Consider the following 16,105-nt stretch of genomic DNA (forward strand, 5'->3'; position numbering starts at 1 on the left):
ACACACACACTGTACACACACACACACATACTGTACACACACACACATACATGCTGCACACACACACACACACATACTGTACACACACACACATACTGCACACACACACACACACACACATACTGTACACACACACACACACACATACTGTACACACAATAACACACACACACATACTGTACACACACACACATATTGCTGTACACACACACACACACTGTAAAACACACACACACACTGTACACACACACACACACACTGCACACACACACACACACACTAACATACATACTGTACACACACACACACACACTGTACACACACACACACACATACTGTACACACACACACACATGCTGCACACACACACACACACACACAAACATACATACTGTACACACACACACACACACACACCTAATCCTACCAGTGATGTCCTCTACAACACCTAATCCCACCCTGTGTGATGTCCCTACAGTACCTGGTATGTTGTCCAGATAGGTGAGTCTCCCCTGTGTGTGTGTGTGTGTTTTTGAGTGAGTATGTGAGTGAGTGTGTGTATGTATAGGGATAGGTGTGTGTTTGTGTGTGTGTGTGTGTGTGTGTATGTGCTTTGTGGGTTTGTCCTTTGCAGTAATGTGATGTCTCTGTGTGTGTGTGAGTGTGTTTGTGTGTGTCTGTGTGTGTGAGTGTGCGTGTGTGTGTGTGTGTGTGTGTGTGTGTGTGTGTGTGTGTGTGTAGGGATGTGTTGTGTGGGTTTCTCCTCTGCAGTAATGTGATGTCTCTGTGTGTGTGTGTGTGTGTGTGTGTGTGTGTGTGTGTAGGGATGTGCTGTGTGGGTTTCTCCTCTGCAGTAATGTGATGTCTCTGTGTGTGTGTGTGCGTGTGTGTGTGTGTGTGTGCGTCGTGTGTGTGTGTGTGTGTGTAGGGATGTGCTGTGTGGGTTTCTCCTCTGCAGTAATGTGATGTCTCTGTGTGTGTGTGTGTGTGTGTGTGTGTGTGTGTGTGTGTGTGTGTGTGTGTGTGTGTGTGTGTGTCTGTGTGTAGGGATGTGCTGTGTGGGTTTCTCCTCTGCAGTAATGTCACCCAGAGGCCGCGGGTCGGGGACCTTCAGGGCGAAATCAGCAGCATCACCCTCTACCACCAGAACCAGTATCTGGACTGCCTGTGAGTGTGTGTGTGTGAGAGTGTGTGTGTGTGAGTGTGTGTGTGAGTGTGTGACTGTGTGTGTGAGTGTGTGTGTGTGAGTTTGTGTGTGTGTGTGTGTGTGCCTGTGAGTGTGTGTGTGTGTGTGTGTGTGTGTGTGTGTGTGTGTGTATGTGTGTGTGCCTGTGACTGTTTTTGTGTGTGTGCCTGTGAATGTGTGTGTGTGTGTGTGTGTGTGTGTGTTGTTCTGGTGTAGTGTATGTGTGGTAGCATGATATAATGTGCGTGTATGTGTCTGTGTGTGTGTGTGTGTGTGTGTGTGTGTGTGTGTGTGTGTGTGTGTGTGTGCAGTGTTTCCTCTAGATTTAATTTTAACAGAATACGCATACTTGAACTGAATGATACACCCCTAGTGTTCAATATACATACTTGAATGAACTGAATGATACGTGTGTGTGTGTGTGTGTGTGTGTGTGTGTGTTTGTGTGTGTGTGTGTGTCCAGTGGAGGCCATGCGGTGCTGGACGATGGCTCTGACGTGGGCTACGTTGAGGATGGAACTCTGTGTGGTCCAGGGATGATGTGCTTGGACCAGCACTGCGTTCCGCTCGCGACCTTTAACCTCTCAGCCTGCCCTGGCTCCTCCCCCTCACGCATCTGCTCCGACCACGGGGTGAGACCAGCGCGCCTGTGTGTGTGTGTGTACGTGCGTGCGTGCGTGCGTGCGTGTGTGTACAGTGGGTCCCAGTTAAAAATTGACACTTCATTCACGATCATGGTGAATGGTGAAATGTAAGTACAACTGCAGCCGCTTGGGGGCAGCATAGTCCACTGTGGAGTTCCACGGTCGAACCAGACGGCGCATTCGACAGCAAGGGCTGTGATTGGCCGAGTTTTCAGTGCGTTTCTCTGTGTTTTTAGCAGCCCCTGCAACATGCTAGTCCACTGTAGCCTAAGCTTTGTACATAATGTTAAACATAGTTTTGGATTCAGTGGCAAGATTTCTTGATTGTACAGTGTCTGTCTCTCAGTAATGTTTTAAAATGAGAGCTTCGTCAGCTGGCAGTAGGCTACTTTGTCGGTAGTCATGAGAAGTTCGCTTGCTAACAGAACATAAATATGCTGCCCAGAAACCTTGTGAATAGTTCTGATTTTTTTTTACTACACTAACGAGGGTTGAAATATAGACTTTGCCTACAGCATCTCCTTAACAGTAATGTTAACAAAATGACAGCATTCATATGACAAAGAAAAAGCGAATCGGTCACTTAAGACTGTGCCACAGCAACCAGTGTAGGCTACAGTCCTACCCAATAGGCTTACTTTCGGGAAGCAGATAGCGTTTTCTGACTTGGTCGAGTGGGTTAATGCACGTATATCCAGAACAGGTCTGCAACTTTCAGGTAGTTCTGAGTTGAATCTAGGCAGGAGCAGAGCCATATAAAGGCCTAGGCCTATTGTTATCATTTTTGCAAGGTGTTGCTCCTGGCAATACTTGTTTATAAGACGTTTGGTGATTAATTGATAGCTGTTTTGGGACCGTTAAGCGTTCTTTATAATGAAAGATGATGGGAGTAAAACGACTGTTACGCGTTGTTACAACTGTAGGCTACAATGATTGCAATACAAAAATATGCACGTGTTAGTTTAGTTAGTTTTGTGATGTTTTGCACTTTTTTGCCTCATGTGTTTTCAGGTTTGAGGGCTTTTTTTGGCAAGATTGACCTTGGTTAGACTCTGCATATGTTATTTTCTCCGTTATGGAAAATAAAGTCAATTTTCGACACATCGTCTGTTATTAGTTCAATAACAAGTGTTGCTTGTTAAAACATGTGACTAGTGAAACTCAAATGATTTTAGAAATATTTAGCCAAAGCCAAAAAAGTGTTAGAGAGAAGGAGAGACGGTGCAGCTCAGATGTCTTCTTAATTTTCTTTATTCTTTAGTAAAAGGTGCAGAACATTATTAAACTTTGACTAACGTTTCGATGTTCGTTAGTCAAAAACATCGACACATTGAAATGTTAGTCAAAGTTTAATAATAAATATAAATAAATATAAATAAATAAATAAATAAATAAATAATATATATTTTGATGAAGACACTGCTCCCCTACTTGGCTCATTCTTGCTATTTATGTTAATTAAAGTATTGCCTTGCTTTTAGTATTATAATCTTCACAGTCCCTAACATCAGCAGTGTTAAATGGTGTAGTGGCTAAAGCAGATGACTTATTATCCCAACGTTGTATGTTCGATTTTCTTATGATGTGAGATTGTCCAAGGATTGTCCTTGCTTCTCGCTACCTGCAGGTGAACTAGTGTGACACGTAGATTCAATTGTTTTTGACTGATGTATACCTACCTATTGTACTCTCGATGTAGAGTAACTATATACATAAATATGTATGGTCAAAACCTATTGTTGTGTCTCATAGGCCTACTCCGAGATAAAAAGAAGAGCTAGGATGCGAACTCCGGCCGAGCGTGCAGTGCACCAACACGCTGTCGTTAAGCCACGAGACAGTTGATAACTTATGGGATACCCAGATATTTGTCCAGGCTATATATTTTTTCCAACACAGATATTTAACACAAATAATGACTCATATTGGTCTGCTTAAGTTAACTGTTTTATATGCTTGCAATAGGTTTAGGTTTTGGCTGATGGCAATGACAATACCAGCATTAATCACTCGGTTTAGATTAGAAACATGTCGACATAGGCGTGACAGAACATTTCTAGGGGTGGGGTATTACATGTTTCCACTGTTTCCACCAATGATATGTATCGCTGCATCATCAACAACGTTGTTGGAACTATGATGTTCGAAACGTCGGAGGTGTAGGAATTGCGACACAGGTACGATGCTTTCTGGAAACAAGTGTAACAGTGTCGTTGTTTGGTCGCAAGTTGCGTCGTACCATGGTGGTTAAGCAACGTCGTTGCTAACTTTTCTAGAAACGACCCCCAGGTCAATGTTCAACAATTGCTGGTGTAGGCCCTAGGCTATTAATCAATTAGGGACTGTTCGTTATTTATTTAATTAGGGGCTACCGGAGGAGTTTTGGGAGCGTTAGTCAAAAAAGGCGGACCCTCCCCCCTCGCCAGCAAGACTTTTTTCTATGACCCTCCAAAGTGATTGAGAAAACGATGACCCTCCCCAGTCCCAACAATTTATTGATGCCTTAGGCTACTGGGTCAATTTGGGAGCTTGCATGCTACGACTCCTTCTTGAAATGCCTTTGAAAAGGCTGTCGTTTGCACAATTTCACAAATAATCACGGGACCTAAAACAAACCTGTCAACTTTTTCCCGGGTTTATCAGCGTATTTTAACTTTTCCCCGCTGTCTTAGAGGAGCTGCAGGGTCGTCGCAAAGGCGAGGCCCAGTAACTTGGACAGATGCAAGGCCCTTTTCGCCGTGCATGAAATCATGCGATAGCTTACTTTACACATAGCCAAGGCTACCGTCGGTGTATTTTAATAATAGCCTATAGTCTAATAAGCTACACCAGCTTGCCTTTAAGAGGGGAAATTCAATTGTATAGCCTATAACATTAGCTGAGTCACATATTTGGCCATATGGTGTTTATCATAGGCTACATCACCTAAACCAAATAGTGTAACAAAGGCTTAACACTTTAACAGGGGAATTAATTGGGCATGAATCATTGTAAAGCTGAACGGTATTTGTCAATGAGCAGAAACACACACGACATTCAAACTATTGATAAGATGTACTGGTCTGTATCTATAGGCTAACATTGGACAAATAAATGACACTGACTCGCCATATCCTGACTGAAAAACATTTTCTTTGCTTTTGTCTGCATAAACTCAGCAATGAAATCATAGGCCAGTTTGCAGGTAGCCTAACGTCTTTTTTCATAGAAGGGAGAGCCCAGTCTCTCCTGTGACATGGAGGAATGCGCAAATAGTTTTTTAATAGCCTGTTCAACTTAAAAAAGCTTCGTTCACCCGATGCCAGTCACTGATCGCAATTTCAAAGTTCGGAAAGCTTCATCTTTTTAAGTTTTAAGTGCAGTGGCCCCTATCTGCCCCCTTTGGAATTATTATATGTCAAGCCTATTATAAGGTCCAGTGCGTTATGTCCTGGGATTCGATGTGCTCAAAAAGAAAAGAAAAACTTTTTTATAGATGGTTATGAGGGAGCAATGTGAGAGAAATTTTGATGATCATTGATCGTTGTTTTGGGACGTTAAGCCTTTTCCATAGGCATCAGTGAAGGAGATTGAAGAATGACCATTTTTTACCTAAAATATTTCTTAACTACAAAAACTCAGTGTCTAAAAAACTCAGTGTCATTTCAGACTCAACCCTTTGTTGTTTTATTATCTTTTCGCTATCGTTTGAACGCTGGCTTAAGCAGGCATGTTGCGGTTTGCAATTTAAGTGACATTTCTACAGTAGGCCTAGGCCTACAACATGCTGTTAGGCTGGGCTACTGTCAATGTACTTGTACAGGTAAATGTTCAACAATTGCTGGTGTACAGGTTATATAATCAATTAACTAAATCATTTGTCCAGCTGTTTAAACATTTTTTCGATGCTACATTCAAACACAAAAGGTGCTTTGATATATTTATCGTTTGAACGTCGGGCAAGCAGGCATGCTTTGGTTGCAATGAATGAGGATAATTGCTTTTTTTTGCATCATTTTGAATATGACTCGCTCCAGTCTCAACAGCACATACTTTTTCCACACGCTAAGTTCTAACACACATCCCCTCTCGCTTCCATCCCCATCCCTGCGCGTTTTGCTTTCTTAAAGGAGCTGCACCATTTTACAACAATTGCATCTACATTTTCATATTAGAATGTTTTGTCAAGTGTGCTTAAACTACCGGATCAATTTAAGTTCCCCCCCCACCAAGGCCATGGAAGCAGTAAAGTCAGTCGCGATCAAAAATAGTAGCTGAACCTGCTGACACCCTTGTGGTTGTTTGTGGCCAACTGCAGTTTGTGCCATTTCTGCTGAGAAAATGGGGGTGCGTGATTCATGAAGGAACCCGTCCAACCCCATCCTGGGGATCCATCCTGTATGTGCGTCTGCGTCTGCGTGTCTGTGTGTGTGTGTGGCGCCTGTGTGTGTGGTGTGTGTGTGTGTGTGTGTGTGTGTGTGCGTGTCTGTGTGTGTGTGTGTGCGTGCGTGCGTGTGTATGTGTGTGTGTGTGCGTGTCTGTGTATGTGTGTGCATGTGTGTGTGTGTGCGTGTGTGTGTGTGTGCATGTGTGTGCATGTGTGTGTGTGTGCATGTCCTGGTGTGTGCGTAATGGGTAATGGGTAATGTATTATTGTGCAGGTGGTGTGCATAGGCACGCGCAGGCGTACATGCGCAGGTGTGCGTGTCATCCAGGCATTGCATGTATTATTGGGGCCAATGCGTGTGGTATTATTGTGTACATGTATTGCATGTATGCGCATGCGGTATCTGTATTGTATGCATATGCTGCAGCGCAGCGTGTGCGCATTGTGTGCGCATTGCGCGCAGCGCCATGCGTGTCGCAGGGCGCAGGTGCGCAGGCGCAGGCAGGTGTGTGCATGCGCAGGCAGAGGCAGACCTGCAGTCACAAGGTAATTTTGCAGCAATTATCTATATTTTCTACTCCCCTACATTTCTACGATACATTCCGTTACATTTTTTGATCAGTTTTTTTTCCGCCAAAAGGCCTACTTGTGTTAGAGTGTTGGGTTAGTTGGGTTAGAGTTAACCATGTGAAACGCCTGTAGGCCTAGTTGGGTTAGAGTTTGGGTTAACCATGTGAAACGCCTGTGGGCCTAGTTGGGTTAGAGTGTTGGGTTAGAGTGTTGGGTTTGAGTTAACCATGTGAAGTGCCGGTGGGCCTAGTTGGGTTAGAGTGTTGGGTTAGGGTGTTGGGTTTGGGTTAACCATGTGAAACGCCTGTGGGCCTAGTTGGGTTAGAGTGTTGGGTTAGAGTTAACCATGTGAAACGCCTGTGGGCCTAGTTGGGTTAGAGTGTTGGGTTTGGGTTAACCATGTGAAACCCCTCTGGGCCTAATTGGGTTAGAGTGTTGGGTTAGGGTTAACCATGTGATATGCCTGTGGGCCTAGTTGGGTTAGGGTGTTGGGTTTGGCTTAACCATGTGAAACGCCTGTGGGCCTAGTTGGGTTAGAGTGTTGGGTTAGAGTGTTAGGTTAGAGTTAACCATGTGAAACGCCTGTGGGCCTAGTTGGGTTAGAGTGTTGGGTTAGAGTGTTAGGTTAGAGTTAACCATGTGAAACGCTTGTGGGCCTAGTTGGGTTAGAGTGTTGGGTTTGGGTTAACCATGTGAAACGCCTGTGGGCCTAGTTGTTTGGTACATGTCTACAGGTCTACACCCCAGTGGCGATTGCTTCTCTTTGAAACAGGGGAAGCTCCGATAAAGATGGTCAATTATTAAATGAATATTATTAAGGTGCTATATTGTTCTTTGAGGGCAAAAATTATCCCAAAACCCAGAATAGGCCAAACAGTAGGCTGTTGGCATGACAGACATGGCATAATGTAGCCTACCCTACACTGTTATATAGGGCGCTACCTAACTTAGCCTAAATACACATCTGAAACAAAAGTCACAAACTCTGTAACTCCACATTACGGTTTTATTTACAGTATGCTATTTACAAAGACAAATAGAAACCAACTGTATTGCTCCCAAATTATGAGAATTTGAGCTGCAACTTGCCTTGCCTCTCGACTTCACCTGCCAACACTACGCATCCCTTGAACTTGAACCACTTCCTGTCAGATCGCGACATATGCTGTCAATCAAAAAGAGTCCAGCCTCTATAACGGTTCCTCCAATCACCGTACAGAAGCTCGGCGTCCGGGCCATCCCACTGTCCCATTCACTCCCAGAGAATGGCTTCCCAGGCTTCCCTGGAAATTACGATTTTGTGGCGCTTGTCCAATAGGCGCTTGTGTAGCTTTTCTGCACTGAGATCAGCCCACTCTGTTGTGCCATTGAACGTCCAGTGAAGCTGAGCGTCTATGGGTTTTTTGATGGATCGTGTCGTCACAGCAATGTATTACGGGTGCGAAATCACGATAAATGGCCGCGAAACCTTATTGCTAAAAAAACTAGCCATGAAGATGAACATGTTTTCAGCATGTTGTAGTTGGAATAGTAGGCTAGAAGCTTAACTAATGTAATAGTAGGCTAGAAGCTTAGCTAATGTAATAGTGTTATTTGATGTGATTTTCCGTGATATTTTAGAGGAGGCTGAGCTTCCCCTGTAGTCTTAGAGCAATAACCAGTGTGTGTGTGTGTAGACCTGCAGTAACGAGGTCAAGTGTATCTGTGACCTGGGCTATGTGGGGAAGGTAATGTGTGTGTGTGTGTGTGTGTGTGTGTGTGTGTGTGTGTGTGTAGACCTGCAGTAACGAGGTCAAGTGTATCTGTGACCTGGGCTATGCGGGGAAGGTAATGTGTGTGTGTGTGTGTGTGTGTGTGTGTGTGTGTGTGTAGACCTGCAGTAACGAGGTCAAGTGTATCTGTGACCTGGGCTATGCGGGGAAGGACTGCAGTGTGTTGGACCCCATCCTGGACCCCACTCTTCCTGACGACCCTGAGCAACATAAAGGTGTGTATTCACATGTGTGTGTGTGTGTGTGTGTGTGTGTGTGTGTGTTATTTAAGTATACAGTAAGAGTGTCATTTTGTGGAGTTATAGGATTAGAGTTTGTTTGTGTGTGTGTTATTTAGTGTAATTAAAAATACTTCCATAGATCCATGTTTTGAATACATCTAACTACATTTGAACTCTATGTTATGAGCGTGTGTCTGCCTGCTTTGTCTGCAAGTATATAATCATATGTTTGTGTGTCTATGTGAGTGTATACTGTAAACATATGTTTGTGTGTTTATGTCAAAGTCAAAGTCAAAGTCTGCTTTATTGTCAATTTCTTCACATGTCAAGACATACAAAGAGATCGAAATTGCGTTTCCTACTATCCCACGGTGGAGACAAGACATATTTTACCAATTAGGTCCACAGACAAACATAACATTCAAGTAAACAATATAAAAAGTAAAAAATAAGAAGGCACATACAATGAAGAAATAAGAGCAGCAAATTTTGGTAGAAATTGTGCAATTGTGCATACAGTAGACAGTCAATATAATAGTGCAAAAGTCAGGCCAATAAATGGCTGAGGTAGTTCTGTTTGACCTAAGTATGCAAGTGGCATAGTGGTGCAAGTTATGTAAGAGCAGCAGAAGTGTTGTGTTTTCAGGACAACAAGACAACAACAACAAGTTGCAAAGTGTGCAAGTGTACAAGTGGAGTAGTGCAAGTGGAGTAGTGCAAGGCAGCCATTGTGGGTCTAAAAGTCCAGGATGTTATGTAGCTGAGGGTGGAGAAGGGGGAGAGAGTTCAGCATCCTAACAGCTTGGTGTATGAAGCTGTTGGTGAGTCTGGTGGTGCGGGAGCGCAGGCTTCTGTACCTCTTCCCAGAGGGCAGTAGATCAAACAGATTGTGAGCGGGGTGACTTGCATCACTCACAATTGTGGTCGCCTTGCGGGTGAGATGGGAGGTGTAAATGTCCTTCAGGGAGGGGAGTAAGGCACCAATAATCCTTCTAGCTGTGTTCTGTGTATGTGAATATATAAACATATGTTTGTGTGTTTATGTGAATATATAAACATGAATGTAGGAATCCAGTAGCTTCTGACACATACATACAGAACAGGAAAAACACTCACAACGCAACTGTGAGATGCTCTACCCACCAGATTTCAGATACCAGGCAGGGAACTGTGGTAGAGTGGTATGGGAGAGTGTGTGGCATGGTAGAGTGTGTGTTATGTTAATGCAGTGAGATGTTATGGTAGAGTGTGTTGATGTGTGTGTGTGTGTGTGTGTTCTACAGGTCCAAGCGGTACTAACATCATCATTGGTGATGTGTGTGTGTGTTCTACAGGTCCAAGCGGTACTAACATCATCATTGGTTCTATTGCTGGTGCTATTCTACTGGGGGCCATAGTGCTGGGGGGCACAGGATGGGGATTCAAGTAAGAACTCTCACACACACACACACACACACACACACACACACTATATACATTACACACACATTATACTATATTATACACTATACACTATACACACACACTATACACACACACACATTATACTATATTATACACTATACACTATACACACACACTATACACACACATTATACATTACATACACACATTATATACCATATTATACACTATACACACACATTATATACATTACATACACAATATACTATATTATACACTATACACACACACTATATCCACACATTATAGACATTACATACACACATTATACTATATTATACACTATACACACATTACATACACACATTATACACTATACACACACAATATATACATTACATACACACATTATATATTATATTATACACTATACACACACAGTATATACAGTACTACACACACACACACTATTACACACACACACACACATTATATACTACACACACTATACACATTATATACTACACACACACACACACTATACACTACACACATTATATACTACACACACACACACACACACACTCTACACTACACACATTATATACTACACACACACATACACACTATATACTACACACATTATATACTACTACACACACACTGTTGCACACACACTATATACTAGCCATGGCCCACTGGTTAGCACTCTGGACTTGTAACCGGAGGGTTGCCGGTTCGAGCCCCGACCAGTGGGCTGCGGTTGAAGTGCCCTTGAGCAAGGCACCTAACCCCTCACTGCTCCCCCGCGCGCCCGTTGAAGCAGGCAGCTCACTGGCGCCGGGATTAGTGTGTTTTCACCACACTGTGTGCTCACTGTGTGCTGTTTGTGTTTCACTAATTTACCGATTGGGTTAAATGCAGAGACCAAATTTCCCTCACGGGATCAAAAAAGTATATATACTTATACTTATACTTATACTTATACTACACACACATACACACACTATTACACACACACACACACTACACACACACACATTATATAATTAATAATAATAAATAATAATATACACACACTATTACACAATAATAATAATACCTACACACACACACATTATATACTACACTACCAATACTACACACATTATATACACACACATTATATACTACTACACACACACTGTTGCACACACACTATATACTAGCTTTCATGGCCCACTGGTTAGCACTTGACTTGTAACCGAGGGTTGCGGGTTCGAGCTTCCTAATTGGTTATGTTGAAGTGCCCTTGAGCAAGCAATCAACCCCCATTTCCCCCTCGAAAGCCAAGAAGCAGGCAGCTTCCATCGCTGGGATTAGTGTGTGTTTCCATCTCACTGTGTGTTCACTGTGTGCTGTTTTGTGTTTCACTAATTTACCATTGTTAAATGTAGAGACCAAATTTCCCTCACGGGATCAAAAAAGTATATATACTTATACTTATACTTATACTTATACTACACACACATACACACACTATTACACACACACACACTACACACACACATTATATACTACACACACACACTATACTACAAACACACACACACACACACACACATGCTTGATGGTGTTTTATGCCCCCAATGTTGTTTTCCAGGCAGCGCTGCCACTGCTGATTTAAAGGCACCTAATCCTTAACCCAACCCCAACCTTAACTCATGCCTAATCCTAATCCTAAACCTGACCAATGCCTAACCCTAGTGCCTTCCAGGCAGCGCTGCCTTGAAGACAATGTTGGGGGCATAAAACAGCAAGAAACCACATAGACACACACATACTATATACTACACACACACTCATACACACACTCACACACAGTTTTCTCACACTCTCTCTCTCTGTGCGTGTGTGTGTGTGTGTGTGTGAGTGTGAGTGAGTGTAGTTTATGTTTTCTCACACATTCTCTCTCTCTGTGCATGTGTGTGTGTGTGTGTGTGTATGTATGTGTGTGTGTGTGTGTCACTGCTCCCTTTTTTGTAGAAACATCCGCAGAGGAAGGTACGACCAAGCAGACCAGTGATGTCATCACCCCCGGCACTCTCACTGCTGTCATCACCCCAGAGCTCTTCATTCAAACAGACACACACACACACACACATAAACATATACACACACACACACACACACACACACACACACACATAAACATGTACACACACACACACACATAAACATGTACACACACACACACACACACACACACATAAACATGTACACACACACACACACACACACACACATAAACATATACACACACACACACACACATAAACATGTACACACACACACACACACACACACACATAAACATGTACACACACACACACACACACACACACACACACACACATAAACATATATACACACACACACACACACACACACACACACACACACACACACACATAAACATATACACACACACATATACACACACACACACACACACACACACACACACACACACATAAACATATACACACACACATATACACACACACACACACACATAAACATATACACACACACATATACACACACACACATAAACATATACACACACACACACACATACAGTGGGTCCCGGTTAAAAATTGACACTTCATTCACGATCATGGTGATTCACGCAGCTGGGTGAAATGTAAGTACAACTGCAGCCGCTTGGGGGCAGCATAGTCCGTTGTTCGACAGCAAGGGCTGTGATTGGCCGAGTTTTCAGTGTGTGTTTTTAGCAGCCCCTGCAACATGCTAGTCCACTGTAGCCTATAAGCTTTGTACATAATGTTAAACATAGTTTTGGATTCAGTGGCAAGATTTCTTGATTGTACAGTGCCTGTCTCTCAGTAATGTTTTAAAATGAGAGCTTCGTCAGCTAGCAGTAGGCTACTTTGTCGGCAATCATGAGAAGTTCGCTTGCTAACAGAACATAAATATGCTGCCCAGAAACCTTGTGAATAGTTATGATTTTTTTTTACTATACTAACGAGGTTGAAATATAGCCTTTGCCTACAGCATCTCCTTAACAGTAATGTTAACAAAATTACAGCATTCATATGACAAAGGAAAACGAATTCGGTCACTCAAGACTGTGCCACAGCAACCAGTGTAGGCTACATTCCTACCCAATAGGCTACTCGAAGCAGATAGCGTTGTCTGATGGTCGAGTGGGTTAATGCACGTAGATCCAGAACAGGTCTGCAACTTTCAGGTAGTTCTGAGTTCGAATCTAGGCAGGAGCAGAGCCATATAAAGGCCTAGGCCTATTGTTATCATTTTTTGCAAGGTGTTGCTCCTGGCAATACTTGTTTATAAGACGTTTGGTGATTAATTGATAGCTGTTTTTGGGACACGCTAAACGCTCTTTATAATGAGCGATACGGGGAGTAAAACGACTGTTACGCCGCTGTTACAACTGTAGGCTACAATGATTGCCATACACAAATATGCTGTTAGTTTAGTTAGTTTTGTGATGTTTTGCACTTTTGCCTCATGTGTTTTCAGGTTTGAGGCTTTTTTTTGGCAAGATTGACCTTGGTTAGACTCTGCATATGTTATTTCTCCATGCATGGAAAAATAAAGTCAATTTTCGACACACGCCTGTTATTAGTTCAATAACAAGTGTTGCTTGTTAAAACATGTGACTAGTGAAACTCAAATGATTTTAGAAATATTTAGCCAAAGCCAAAAGTGTTAGAGAGAAGGAGATTAGTGCAGCTCAGATGTCTTCTTAATTTTCTTTATTCTTTAGTAAAAGGTGCAGAACATTATTAAACTTTGACTAACGTTTGATGTTCGTTAGGCTATTACTGAAATGTTAGTCAAAGTTTACACACGCCTGTTATTAGTTCAATAACAAGTGTTGCTTAAAGAAGGGGGTGGGGGAGGGGGGCTTAACGTGAAAAAGCTTAATGTCCCAAAACGGCAACAAGTCATAATGGTAGGCTACAGGAAGTGGGGGGAGGGTATGGGATGACCAGAGCCGTCTTCGCTGTGCTATTCAGAAAGTATCTTCTATTGTCTTTCCAGGCGCACACAGCTCGTTACCATATAGCCTATCGACTGCCTTAACAGATAGGCTCTGCTCTTGGGTTTGGCCTCACAGCGAACTCAATCCTCTTGTTGCTTGCAGTTTGTTAAATAAAGCGATGCAGATTAGCCTACATTATTTATTTCTGATTAATTGTGTCTTTTGATGTCTTTTGCAACATCTGCTTGTTAGGCTGGGCTACTGTCAATGTCCTGTACAGGTATATGTTCAACAATTGCTGGTGTAGGCCTACAGGCTATAATCAATTAGGGACTGTTCGTTATTTATTTAAGGGGCTACCGGAGGAGTTTTGGGAGCGTTAGTCAAAAAAGACGTGACCCTCCCTCGCAAGCAAGGAGTTTTTCTATGACCCTCCAAAGTGATTGAGAAAAAACGCATAACCCTTCCCAGTCCCAACAATTTATTGATGCCTTCTGTAGGCTACTGGGTCAATTTGGGAGCTTGCATGCTACGACTCCTTCCTTGAAATGCCTTGAAAAGGCTGTCGTTTGCACAATTTCACAAATAATCACCAGGACCTAAAACAAACCCGGCCAACTTTTCCCAGGTTTATCGCAGATTTTATTTTTTTTTCTCGGGCTGTCTTAGGAGGAGCTGCAGGGCCGTCAGAAGGCGCAGGCCCCAGCTTAACTTGACAGATGCAAGGCCCTTTTCACTTACGTGCATAAAATCATGCGATAGCTTACTTTACACATATCCAAGGCTACCGTCGGTGCATTTTAATAGTAGCCTATTCTAATAAGCTACACCAGCTTGTCTTTAAGAGGGGAAATTCAATTGTATAGCCTATAACATTAGCAGAGTCACATATTTGGCCATATGGTGTTTATCATCACGCTACATCACGAAACCAAATAGTGTAACAAAGGCGAACACTTTAACAGGGGGAATTAATTGGGCATGAATCATTGTTCTGAACGGTATTTGTCAATGAGCAGAAACACACACGACATTCAAACTGTTGATAAGATGTGCACCATGGAAACTGGTCTGTAGGCTAACATTGGACAAATAAATTACACTGACTCGCTATATCCTGACTCAGGAAAAAAAACATTTTCTTGCTTTGCCGCAAACTCAGCAATGAAATAATTGGCCAGTTTGCAGGTAGCATAACGTCATTTTCAATTCATAGAAGGGAGAGCCCAGTCTCTCCTGTGACATTGAGGTGCGCAAATAGTTTTTAATAGCCTGTTCAACTTCGAAAAGCTTTGTTCACCCGATGCCAGTCACTTAATTTCAAAGTTCGGGAAGCTTCGTTCAATCTTTTTAAGTTTTAAGTGCAGTATAGGTCCTATCTGCCCCCTTTGGAATTATATCTCGAGCCTATTATAAGGTCCAGTGCGTTATGTCCTGGAATTCGGACGTGCTCAAAAAGAAAAGAAAAAACACTTTTTTTATAGATGGTTATGAGGAGCAATATGACTCCTCATTCAGACTCCAAACCCTCTTGCTTTGATATCTTTTTCGTTGTCGTTTGAACGTCGGCAAGCAGGCATGTTGCGGTTGCAATTTAAGTGAAATTTAGGCCTACAACATGCAACATGCTTGTTAGGCTGGGCTACTGTCAAAGTACTTGTACAGGTAAATGTTCAACAATTGCTGGTGTAGGCCTACAGGCTATAATCAATTAGCTAAATCATTTGTCCAGCTGTTTAAACATTTGTTCATGCTACATTCAAACGCAAAAGGTGCTTTGATATCTTTTTCGTTTGAACGTCGGCAAGCAGGCATGCTGCGGTTGCAATGAATGAGAATAATTGGTTTTATCTGCGGATTTATTTTTTGCATTATTTTGAATATGATTCGCTCCTGTCTCAACAGCACGTCTACTTTTTCCACACGCATC

General features: G+C 42.6%; 1 protein-coding gene across 1 annotated transcript in view; it reads left to right on the forward strand.

The window, feature by feature from the left end:
- LOC125296015 (disintegrin and metalloproteinase domain-containing protein 11-like) overlaps positions 1-10,188 on the forward strand; it is a 55,802-nt gene extending 45,614 nt beyond the window's left edge. The window contains exons 16-19 of the mRNA XM_048245631.1: positions 1,048-1,167; positions 1,650-1,818; positions 8,639-8,753; positions 10,094-10,188. Coding sequence (XP_048101588.1) covers positions 1,048-1,167; positions 1,650-1,818; positions 8,639-8,753; positions 10,094-10,188 — 499 coding nt within the window. The remainder of the gene's footprint in view (positions 1-1,047; positions 1,168-1,649; positions 1,819-8,638; positions 8,754-10,093) is intronic.
- Positions 10,189-16,105: the final 5,917 nt, after the last annotated feature.

This window comes from Alosa alosa, chromosome 6, assembly GCF_017589495.1.
Source record: "Alosa alosa isolate M-15738 ecotype Scorff River chromosome 6, AALO_Geno_1.1, whole genome shotgun sequence".
Taxonomy (NCBI): domain Eukaryota; kingdom Metazoa; phylum Chordata; class Actinopteri; order Clupeiformes; family Clupeidae; genus Alosa; species Alosa alosa.